The 11,418-nt window shown below is 38.7% G+C and overlaps 5 protein-coding genes across 5 annotated transcripts in view; 3 read left to right on the top strand and 2 right to left on the bottom strand.

Annotated features, from left to right (window-relative positions):
- Positions 1–985: 985 nt before the first annotated feature.
- On the top strand, positions 986–2,220 carry RHIMIDRAFT_206671 (alpha/beta-hydrolase; the record flags this gene model as incomplete). Its single annotated transcript, XM_023606921.1, has 2 exons — positions 986–1,875; positions 1,932–2,220. The coding sequence occupies 2 exons, from the start codon at positions 986–988 to the stop codon at positions 2,218–2,220; spliced, it is 1,179 nt and encodes a 392-aa protein (XP_023463183.1).
- A 32-nt stretch (positions 2,221–2,252) lies between these two features.
- RHIMIDRAFT_240592 (uncharacterized protein) lies at positions 2,253–3,961 on the bottom strand (the record flags this gene model as incomplete). Its single annotated transcript, XM_023609416.1, has 4 exons — positions 2,253–2,682; positions 2,732–3,139; positions 3,188–3,735; positions 3,791–3,961. The coding sequence occupies 4 exons, from the start codon at positions 3,959–3,961 to the stop codon at positions 2,253–2,255; spliced, it is 1,557 nt and encodes a 518-aa protein (XP_023463182.1).
- Positions 3,962–4,001: 40 nt separating this feature from the next.
- Positions 4,002–5,806, top strand: RHIMIDRAFT_294324 (DUF1546-domain-containing protein). The gene is made up of 7 exons (XM_023614078.1): positions 4,002–4,111; positions 4,160–4,255; positions 4,311–4,397; positions 4,452–4,665; positions 4,717–5,066; positions 5,121–5,501; positions 5,553–5,806. The coding sequence occupies exons 1-7, from the start codon at positions 4,082–4,084 to the stop codon at positions 5,727–5,729; spliced, it is 1,335 nt and encodes a 444-aa protein (XP_023463181.1). The 5' UTR covers positions 4,002–4,081; the 3' UTR covers positions 5,730–5,806.
- On the bottom strand, positions 5,773–6,467 carry RHIMIDRAFT_285834 (uncharacterized protein; the record flags this gene model as incomplete). The annotated part of the gene is made up of 4 exons (XM_023613318.1): positions 5,773–5,932; positions 5,991–6,159; positions 6,230–6,284; positions 6,441–6,467. 4 exons carry the CDS (start codon positions 6,465–6,467, stop codon positions 5,773–5,775), a joined length of 411 nt encoding a protein of 136 aa, XP_023463180.1.
- A 2,105-nt stretch (positions 6,468–8,572) lies between these two features.
- Positions 8,573–11,418, top strand: part of RHIMIDRAFT_285833 (transcription elongation factor Spt5) — a gene marked incomplete at both ends in the record, with an annotated part of 3,385 nt that continues 539 nt past the window's right edge. The window contains 4 exons of the mRNA XM_023613317.1: positions 8,573–8,674; positions 8,727–8,826; positions 8,876–9,117; positions 9,174–11,405. Of these exons, the coding sequence (XP_023463179.1) occupies positions 8,573–8,674; positions 8,727–8,826; positions 8,876–9,117; positions 9,174–11,405 (2,676 nt within the window). The remainder of the gene's footprint in view (positions 8,675–8,726; positions 8,827–8,875; positions 9,118–9,173; positions 11,406–11,418) is intronic.

The raw sequence follows: 11,418 nt of genomic DNA, 5'->3' as shown, positions 1-11,418 counted from the left end.
AGTGTATAACAGTCGCTTCCAATGGCTTCCTCTTCCTCTTCTCTCCTCTCAACATATGTCGACCTAATCCTTCTTCGTTTCCTTCGTTTCCTTCGCTTCTTTCTTTCCTTTTTCCTCCTTTGATCACAAAAGGGTTTTTAGACTCTATGTACCTTTTTTTGATTTGGCTCGGGCGGAACGAAATAATATTGTTTCAGTGCACCCATAGCAGTATATGATTTTCTTAAATAAAACATTTGTTTAATCCTAGAGTATCAAGCACATTTCCTTTTTAGGCAAAGAATTACGTACGCAGATTACGAAGATTGAATACACCTTTATATTTTACCAATACGTCTTGGACATAAGGTAATGTCTGAAACACTCTGTCTAGATACCAGAGAACAAAACGTCGTATAACTGTTGCCAAACAGACGAGACAATTTGCTTTCCCCCGTAGCTTTTACTCAAAAACCTCTTACACTTTATTTACGTGTTTCTTTTTTTGCCTTATTTAAAACAGAATTACGTTTATTGCCATATATGTCTTGTAGCTTTTACTCAGATTGGTTAATTGAGCTTTTATGATCACCCAGTGTTTTGCACATAACGTTCACTATTCTGACTGGAGAATTATTACAAGTGTACTTGATAGAACAAGAATCTACTGACTTGCTTGCATCAAAATTAATGATGACACTTTGAAAACACAATGTCGCATAAATTCATTGGTTAAGATTCAAAAGCTGATTGGCTTTTAATCCACTCAGCACTGCTAATTTAAAGCCGATCGGGTTCTATTTATCCCTTTTCCTTTTTTTTTATGGACAAAAGAACAGACTTGTCAGTTATCAACACATTGCCCGCCGTTATTCCTCCAACAACCAAATTTAACTTTATTAAGCACTGGTGGAATCGGTCTGAAAGAACAGCTATGATAGCTGAAGCCCGTATCATCCAGCGTATCTATGGTGCATTGCCTGGCGTAGTCAACCGTATACCCATCATGGCTTGCGTAGGCCGTATAGCTCTCGATGATGAAAAGAAGAAACTGATCAACACATTATATATCACACAGCAACCCAACCAAGATGCCCCTTATAGATTTGAACCGGGTCATACAGCAGATTTAGAGTCTATTATAAAACAAGATGATAAAGATACCAAAAACTTGGTGATGTGTCATGGATATGGCGCTGGTCTAGGATTTTTCTATAGAAACTATCAGCAACTATCTCAAGTGCCCGGATGGCGAATATTCTCGATCGATTGGCTTGGTATGGGCAATAGTTCACGGCCGAAATGGACAATTGCCAGAAAGTCAAGCCAAACGTGGGATGATGTTGTTGATACAGTAGAAGACCATTTTGTAGAATCATTAGAGGATTGGAGAAATAAAGTAGGTATCAACAAGATGACATTATGTGGTCACTCCATGGGCGGCTACTTTGCTACATGCTATGCTTTAAAATATCCTGAACGAGTAGAGAAATTGATTCTTGTGTCTCCAGGTACGTTGATAGATATCCATCCAATTATTTCATTATTCACCTTTTTATGTTTAGCTGGAATACCCATACCTCCTCCTGAGGCAGTTACAAAACCCAATAAGAATCCACAAGAAACTGTTCAACAGGAAGCAGATGAGATAGGTGCTGCCTATCAAGCTGAAACAGCAGCTGTCGAAAATATTGCAAAGCAACAGGGAGTCCCCAACAATAAGAATCCACCAAGAAGGATCCCCGCATGGGCCACTTATCTTTGGAATAACAATATTACACCAATGAGCATTATCCGTATGACAGGTCCCTTTGGTGCAAGATTAGTACACAACTATACATCAAGGCGATTTGCTCACCTTACTGAGGCAGAACAACATGACTTTTATGATTATCTGTAAGTTAAAATCACTGATAAAAAAAAAACATTTACTCACTCTTTTGCTCAACTAGATACAATATTACTTCATCTACTGGATCTGGAGAATTCGCACTAGCAGCTATTCTGGCGCCAGGTGCTTATGCTCGAAAACCATTATTTCATAGATTGGCCCAATTGAAGATGCCTACAGTATTCATATATGGAGAACATGACTGGATGGATTATAAGGCAGCAGAGGAAGCTAAAGAACACATGAAGGTGCCTGCTAAAGTAATTCGAATTGCAAATGGAGGTCATCACATGTATTTGGAAAACCCAAAAGACTTTAATAGAATATGTTGTGATGAAATGTCTAAATAAAAGATGCATCTGATAATAAATCTTTATTGTTTTCATTCTTTTTTGGCTTGTGTTGGTGGCCAGACCAAGTCTACATCCATAACATCCAACTCTAATAAGTCAGCTGAATGAACACCAGCGATGGTAGCCAAGTTTGGTGTTGTTCTACCCAAGTCACCATGAACAAATTCTTTGATATATGTACCAGCCTGTGCATGCATTTCAAATACACCAAAATGTGCTTCTTCTGGTTTATCATTTAATCTAGAGATACTGGCAGAGTAAATCGTCTTTGGACGGTCAATCGCAGCTCGTCTCTGGAACACCCGTATGGGCGTTTTCTGTATAATTGCACATTCTTTACTACAGGATTCATTAATCTTGTTGATCAATTCATCTGTGAGTGGTTCAGAAAGCCAAACGAGTGCTCTGTATCTCTTTGTCTTCTTTTCTTCTCCTTCCTTGATGATACTCAAATACTTGCTATTTAAAGATATTAGCATATAAACACACATCTCTAGTTTCAACTTACGGATCAATACATGTCAAATGCCTGACTTGGACCGCATCTTTATGCACAGGTGACTGATTGATTTCATCCTCGAGTTTCTTATATTCTTCATCCGACAGGCGTGGTATTCTGGGGTTAACTAATTCTAAATAAAAGGGTCTTCCTGTTCCCAACATGCGAACATTGGCATCTTCGCGTCCTGCACTTCCAAATTTAGCATCATCCGCCTTGTGATACTTTTTGATAAGCTCAAAGCAATCTGAGACAGAGTTCTCTGCCAACTTAGCTCCTCGCACGTTCCAAGGTGTTTGACTGTACTCTCTAGAAAACTTTAGGTATCGACCGGCTACATATGTGGGTGCATTCATGAGTACCACCGACGTGATCTTGGCACGTTCAGTTACTGTTCCAGGAGGAATAGAAGTAAGTCTATGGATAGAGGTTAATAAAAGAACAAGACATTTGTATAATTTTTACTTTCTGACTTCTTCTGTATCAAGCTTTTTTAATGCGTAATGGATACATTGCCTTGAATCCCCCACTGTCACTCTTCTTCTCTTTTGCCGAACTGTCTTAATTTTCAACAATGGTTTTTCTAATTGGGCCAATATCATATGTTCCTGAGATGAGTTTTCATGCTCTATCACCACCGTCATACGTAATCCAGCGTCATTTTCTACCATAAACTTGTTCTGTTTCTCAATGTATTCACCAAGTAAATACTTGAAGATGTTTTTTGGATCTTTAATAAAGCCTTCTTCTGCCAACCCCACATAGTTATGTCCGGTATCCTCCAAATATATTTTTAACAAGTGATTACGAATAAGTGTACTGACAGGCAAAGTGCAGCTTAAGGCGATATTGTCCACTTGATATGACTCTGCTATCAGTGCCTTGTATGATTCTTCAATATATTCCTCTGCATGTTGAAGGGATCCAAGACAGGCAACACATAGGCTGTCAGACGTCACTAATGGTGTCGAAAGTGTAGTTTCAATCAAATCCTTATATATTGCTAATAGATCCTATACTTTTCTTGTTAGCTATTAAGAGTAACTTATTATATATATCAAAAGCTACCTTCTCCTGAAAAGCATAAAGTTTAAGATTACTGCAACCCAAGAAACGAAGACAACAACGACAACAGCACATACATTCTAAAAGAGTCTTGAGGACCGAAAGTGTCTTGTTATAGCTGTCTTCATCAAACAAGATTACTTTCTTGAGGAAGTCCCTTACAGCACTTGACATTTAAAGAAGGAGGAAAAAAGGACAAAAATTGTGGCTTGATCTCGGGTGTGTGTGTACAGAGTTTTTGCTGTCATTAAAATCCCACCTCTTTCTTTTGTTCTTTAACGCGTTAAACACACAATGAGTGTATTTCCTAAAGATACAATTAAAGTAAAATTATATAAAAATATCAATGACAACAAACTAAATATATGATAGAATATTGGAGAGTCGCTTGGAATAAATAATTTAAAGGATGAAATAGCAACTGCTTTAGCACAGGACGTTGAATATAGAATTCATGAACTTATTCAGGTAAACAAATGACACATTGTTGATATTTTGTAACTAATTTCCTTCTTTTACTTAGGAAGCGTCTAAATTTATGCGACACTCCAAGAGAGTAAAACTAACAGTAGACGATGTGAATGCAGCCCTTCGAGTGAAAAATGTAGAGGTAATTATCAATGTACGCATGTATACAATAACCATCTCATTCTCTCATTGATAGCCTCTTTACGGTTATACTCATGGAGAAACACCTAAATTTAGAAAAACAACATTGAATTCGACAGAGATTTACTTTGATGAAGACGAAGAGATTGATTTTGACAGTGTCTTGAACAAACCATTACCAAAGATTCCTCTAGATGTTACATTCACAGCACATTGGCTTGCTATCGAAGGTATTCAACCTGCCATTCCTCAGAATCCTACACCCAATGGTAAACTATAGACTTGGACAAATAGCCTGAAATATACTGACTGGATTATAGATGCCAAGGCGGAATTATTATCAAAACGCACTAAAACACATACTAGTTCTAATGGCATTACGACAGATCAAGTGAATGTGAAGCCACTTGTTAAGCACGTATTATCTAAAGAATTACAAATGTACTTTGAAAGGATTACAGAAGCTATTCTCAGTGATAACGAGCGGTTACAATCACAGGCATTTGAAAGCTTACGTCTGGATCCAGGACTTCATCAGCTAGTACCTTACTTTGTTCAACATATTCACAAGAAGGTAGCGCAAAATCATAAAAACCTGGAGATATTGGAAGCTATGCTGTCAATGTCTCATGCATTGTTAAACAACAAACATTTGTTTATTGAACCTTATGTAAGTATGGCAAAAAAGGAAAAAGATAGAGTGGCTAACGACGGGCCTTGTTAGCTGCATCAATTGATTCCACCCATTTTATCATGCTTAGTAGGAAAAACCATTTGCGATAACCCCCAACAGCAGGATCATTGGTCAACTCGTCGCCGTGCAGCCAACTTAATTGCTTATATTTGTCATCAATACGGAAAGTCTTATCATACGCTGCAACCACGCATCACCAAGACTTTGTTGAGAGCTTTCTTGGATCCAGGACGTCCTTTGACAACACAATTTGGAGCGATCATCGGCTTGGATGGAATCGGAACAGAGGTTACCCGTGTGCTAATTGTTCCAAACATCAAGTTTTATACCGAAAATATATTACAGCATGCGCTCAATAGCACAAATCCTCTTAGAGTAGAAGAGGCGGATAGATGTAAACAGGCACTTGTGGTAAGTGAATGTGATAACAATAGTTAGTATCCCTCATTTTTTTCATCTTAGGACGTGCTGAGACACATTGCAGATCAAGAATCAGATGAGGATAGTATGGAAGGGGATGTTTCAGAAAAAGACAAGCAAACTTTCATAGATTTCATTGGAAATATTGTTGGTGAAGCATACTTGTCAGTTGAGGATAGGGAAAGTAGGATTAGGCCCATTCTTGAATTGATCCAATAAACAATATCTTTCGCACATTGCACAATTTATTTTATTTTAAAACTTAGAATCTAAGCTTGCTGAAGAACCACTTGTTCTTTCCGGTTTGATAGCGTTCTTCAAACAACTTCTTGATGAGCTTCTTGGCGTCTTCACGTTGAGAAGGTTCCTTGAAGGTTTCAGAAGCGATGGTACCCTTGATTTGTTCCAATTCCAAACCATAACTATATATTATTCAATATTGGTTAGATATTGCTTTGTCTTTAGAGTAAATATAATTACCGAGTGGGCATCATGTGGTTGTAGTTGACAATCTTGATGAAAGGCTTAACCTTGGAGCGCTTAGCAACTTTCTTTTGACCCATCTTCTTGGTGACCTTGAGAGGAGTGCGTTCGACACCGGCAACAACAGCATAACCATAAGGTCTTTCCTTGGTACCTTCATCGTGATCTATAGAATATTGTTAAAAACGCGTTTCTATGTTGATGCTGAACATGCATATATAAAGTTGAATACATACTACGGACGACAACGGCTTTCTTACCGGCATAACGTCCTTGAAGGATGACGACAACCTATAATTGTGTAAGTTCAAACTGAATTCAACATGTGCTGTCATTCTCTTTTTTTTTCTCTCTTTTTCTCTTTTAATCTTTAATCCATCCATCCATCCATCTTTATATTTCATCCATCTCTCCTTTTTTGATTCTATAATAAAAAGATTGCTTTACCTTTCCAGCTTTAATGAATTTAACCATGGCTGCTTAAAGTGGATTTATGAGAGAAGGGGAAATCTTTTTGAAGAAGGACGGGTATACATAGAGCACTTTCGGCCGGATTAGCTGGAATTGATTCGCTGATATTTTCAATGCCAGACAATAAAATGAAACGTCCACTAAAAAGATGAGAAACAACGGTGCGCTTCGTCTACAAGTGTCAACAAGGCTTACCTGTATCGTGGTTTAATGTAGCGGTGACTACAAAGGATTAGTTGCTTTTATTTGGATATTACTATATATTGAATTCCTCTTTCTTTTTTTGGCCGCTGGAAGGAGATATGTTCTGTCTGCTGTAGCGCGTCATGTCTTTTTGCATGATATTTAGATTGTTACAGCTGCCTTCCTTTTTTTAATCAGCCTTGTAACTTCACTACTATGACTCACAAGCAGTACTAACAGTTATTATCAACATTACTCATTGCAATGACAGCTATTGTATATATCACTTTGTAAAAGAATATAAAAAGACCTAATTATGAACCTGAAATGCAGATCATCAATTATCTAATATATCTTTAAATAAAAACTTCTACTTTATATTGCCTATTTTGGATATTAAAATATTAAGCTCAACGGGCGTTCCGGTCTTTTGCCGTTTTCACGAAAGAGGAGAGAAGAGACTCTCCATGTAGTTAACACGTAACTGAAAAAGTTGTTAGAGGTTTAATATAAATAGTCTGATCTTGACTTCTTTTTTGGACCAAAAAGTAAGGCCAGCTATTCCCTAGCTAGCCCCAAGGTATGTTATATTCTTTACTCTTGTAAGAAACTGGCGTATAGTATTATAGATTATAAATCGAAAACAGTACCGATTCTAGCTGAGGGTAGTTTGGTTCTTACCAAGCCTTGGTCCCATCCACTCTCTCTCTTGCCCTCTTGCTCTCTTGCTCTCTTTCTTTCTTTCTTTCTTTCTTTCTTTCTTTCTTTCTTTCTTTCTTTCTTTCTTTGTTCTTTCCTTCTTTCTTTCTTTGTTCTTTCCGAGCTGGTTATCGGTGGCCCATCAATAGTACACTTTGGGTAGGATATTCACAATTTTGCTCACTTTTCTTGCTTCTTTTTCTCTTATAAGTCCTCTTATTTATAATGTAAGTACTTAGTATCAGTTTAATAACTGATTCATTAATCATTTCTTTTATATTTCATTCTTTTGTTTCTGAAAGGCTCTCTTTTGCTATTATGTGTTGTCTGAAATGATCATTTTTCTATTAGTGTGCGCATAACTTCTGAATAAAGTGTAGGCGTAGTGACACTGTTAGCATTAATACTTGAAGAAGTAGTTTGGCTGCTAAAGCTTATCTTTTCGAAAAGAGTAAGTTATCAAAATGCCATCAAGTAGCTGAGCAGGATGAATTGTAAAACATATATTGCTTACAGCAAGGCTCTTTTTGACATAAGTGTTATGATATACAGATGCGCCTTCGATGGCTGAAAAATGAAGATAAAAACACTAAGAAGAAAAGAAAGAGCTTGGTGTACACTATGAACATGAGGTGACACACAAGAGGACTAATACTACAGACACTACCTGCGATGTAGAATATGTATTTATAAAGTTGCCATATCGGTTTGTTTCTTTTCAAGAAGAGATAAAAAAAGAAGTGTTTTTATTACTTTATTCTGTTAGTTCGATCCACAATGGTCACTTGGCTCACATACAATCATGATAAACTCAGATTTTAGATTAAAGGATATTCTACTGTACAGTCTGGGTAGTATGAGGTTGTAAAGTGATATCACAGTTGGCGTCTATATCTCGCATGTATTTTCGCGTACGCAATCATAAAAAAAGCGCCAAAAGAACTTTCAAAAGAAATTGCATAGCGACCTTTGAGAAATTAGTTAATTTAAACCCATAGTCCATTGCACAGTTAAGCACAATGTGGCAACAATCATAGCAAACAAACACAGGTCTTCAATTGAAAGAAGAGTGGCCATGTGACACTCTCAGTCCTGCAAAGGAGCTATATTCTGCCATAGCCCAATTATTTAACATCGGAGCTATTTATTGTCAACATACAGTCACAGCTGGCATAGTGAAAAAAAAGCCAACAGTTTTCTCTCTTTTTTGAACCTAATTAACCATCATGGCTAAAACTCCAAACAAGCACGACAAAGAAGAGGACGATGTTCCTTATAATGATGAAGAAGACGAAGAGGATGAAGATTATGATGACGATGATGACAGTGTAAATCAAAAAGAAAGTACTGAATTACACAATTGTAACAATTACAATGTAGAGAACTAAAAAGAGAAAGTTCAACCCTTTCATTGATGAAATGGCTATTGTGAACGATGAAGAAGACGAAGAAGAAGAAGACGAGGAATATGGTCGTGAAGGTTCATTGACATTTAATCCACTGTGCTTGTATTAACACACTTTTCTTAGATGGCTTTATTGAAGAAGACGTTGAAGAACTCGATTCTACATCAAAGATAACTTCTCGTCGTCATATCGAACTGGATCGTAGGAGACGTGAACTGGAAGATATGGACGATGAGCAAGTGGCTGCCTTTTATGTAGAAAAATACGGTCCTCAGCCCTCAGCATTAAGAAACATTGAAGAGGTGCCTCAACAACTACTTCATCCTAATGTTAATGATCCTAATCTTTGGATGGTCAAATGCAAGGTATAACATCATGTATACATGAAAGAACAAACTTGTCACTCATAGCTTTAATACAGCCTGGAAAAGAAAAAGATATCATTTTTGGACTGATGAAGAGACACTTTGATCGAGCTAGAGGAGCACACCCCCTTGATACATTTTCAGCATTTTCCAGAGAATCATTAAAGGGCTATATCTATATCGAAGCAAAGCGACAAGCTCATGTCCAAGAAGCGCTGAACAATATTCCTCACATTTATATGACAACCTTGATGTTAGTTCCCTTAAAAGATATGGTTGATGCAATCAATGTGCAAAAGAAAGAGGTAGAGATACCTTTGGGAGGATGGGTTCGCATCAAGCGTGGTACATATGCTGGCGATCTGGCCCAAGTGATCGAAGTATCAGATACTCAAGATTCAGCCCGTGTTAAAGTAGTTCCAAGGCTAGACCTTGAAAATGCTGCAGCACTAAACGACGACGATAGTAAAAAACGTAAAAAGACTGCGCGACCACCTCCTCGTTTGTTTAACCCAGAGAGATTGCCGAGCCGCTCTATATCAAGTCTTCAAAAGAAGGGCCCTTACTGGGTGTATGATGGCAATTACTTTAGAGACGGTTATCTTGAAAAATCAATGAAGGTTACTGTCTTGCAAATAGAAGATGTGAATCCTACACTTGATGAGATTGCACGCTTTGCAGGAAATGATATCAACGGCGAAGATGGTGAAAGGGCGATTGACTTGTCCGCCTTATCTTCTCTGACTATCAATAACGCACAGGCCAATGGTGCGATATTCCAGCCTGGTGATACTGTGAGTGTGGTCGAAGGTGATATGATCCACAGTACAGGCACTGTTGAAAACGTGATAGATTCTTCTGTCGTTGTCTCTTTGGCCGTAGACGGCATCAAGAAACGTGTGACTCTACCTGCCAAACAACTACGCAAAAAATTTAAAGAAGGTGACCATGTCAAGGTTATTAACGGTCGATACAAGGATGAAAGCGGTATGGTTGTTAGAGTAGAAGACAACATTGTTACTCTATTATCAGATGCAACACTCAAAGAAGTAAAGGTATTTGCAAAAGATTTGCGTGAGGCAGCAGAAGTTATGTTTGGCAAAACTGTTATTGGAAATTATGAACTACATGACTTGGTTCAACTCGACTTTTACACAGTGGGTGTCATCGTTCAAGTGGACCGTGACACATTCAAAGTGTTGACACAAAACGGAGAGCTTCGTACGGTCGAACCTCACCAGATTACAAATAAGCGTGACAGTAAAAAGGCAATAGCAACCGATGCGAATGGTAACAGCATACGATCGGGCGATTCGGTTATTGAAATAAGTGGAGAAAAGCGCAACTGTTCGATATTACATCTCTATCGTAACCTGGTTTTTCTTCATTCCCGTGAACACAGTGAAAACTATGGTGTTTGGGTATCCAATACTCGATCTGTCGTAAGCACATCGGCTCGTGGACGACAGAACGCTAGTTTAGACACACAAAAGCCATTTGCAACTCCTGCACCATTTAACCGAGACATGAGAGGCGGCGCCCGTGGTGGTAGAGGCGGACCTGCCCGTGGAGGATTCTATGGACGTGGACGCGGTGGCAGAGATAACCTCGTTGCAAAAACAGTACGTATTGCCCAGGGGCCACACAAGGGCTATATTGGTATTGTGAAAGATACGACAGATGACTCTGCACGTGTTGAGCTTCATACGAACAGCAAGATCATTAACGTGGAGAAATCCAAGCTTATCATACTCGATTCACAGGGTAACCCTATTGGACAGCCCACACAAGGTCCATTTGATAATACTGTATCTAATAACAACGGATTTGCAAGGCCTATTGCTACTCCCAGTCGATATGGTGAAGGCGCCCAGACTCCTATGCGTAATGCTGCAGGTGCGAGAACACCCGCTTGGAATTCTGGATCAAAAACACCTGCTTGGAACTCTGGTGCGAGAACACCAAACCCTTATGCAAACGATGGCGGACGTACTCCCGCTTGGGATTCTGGTTCCAAGACACCGATGTGGCGTAGCGATGCCTGGGGTAGCAGTAGCAGCATAAGCGCATCTAATAACGATAAAAACACGATGAATCATAGCAGCAATACGAGTAGATATAATGAGTCAGACATACCTCCACAGACTCCAAGTAATGCTTGGATAGCGCCTACGCCGCATTATGAAACTGCTCCAACTCCTGGAGCTGCATTTATTCCACCTACTCCTGGTGCCTATATGTCTGCGCCTACACCTGCAGCCTATGGACCACCAACCACTGGCAATTTTGTACCTGCCACAC

Source organism: Rhizopus microsporus (genome assembly GCF_002708625.1).
Source record: "Rhizopus microsporus ATCC 52813 unplaced genomic scaffold scaffold_17, whole genome shotgun sequence".
NCBI classification, from domain to species: Eukaryota; Fungi; Mucoromycota; class Mucoromycetes; order Mucorales; family Rhizopodaceae; genus Rhizopus; species Rhizopus microsporus.
The sequence above is the reverse complement of the archived record's forward strand: the minus strand, read 5'-3'. Positions and strand labels throughout refer to the sequence as shown.

Bases quoted from the DNA above. Each gene is read 5' to 3' on its own strand.
- RHIMIDRAFT_294324 (XM_023614078.1), top strand. From the start codon at position 4,082: ATGAGTGTATTTCCTAAAGATACAATTAAA. The intron at 4,112-4,159 runs GTAAAATTATAT...AATATATGATAG, and splicing joins TTCCTAAAGATACAATTAAA to AATATTGGAGAGTCGCTTGG. The intron at 5,067-5,120 runs GTAAGTATGGCA...GGGCCTTGTTAG, and splicing joins ATTTGTTTATTGAACCTTAT to CTGCATCAATTGATTCCACC.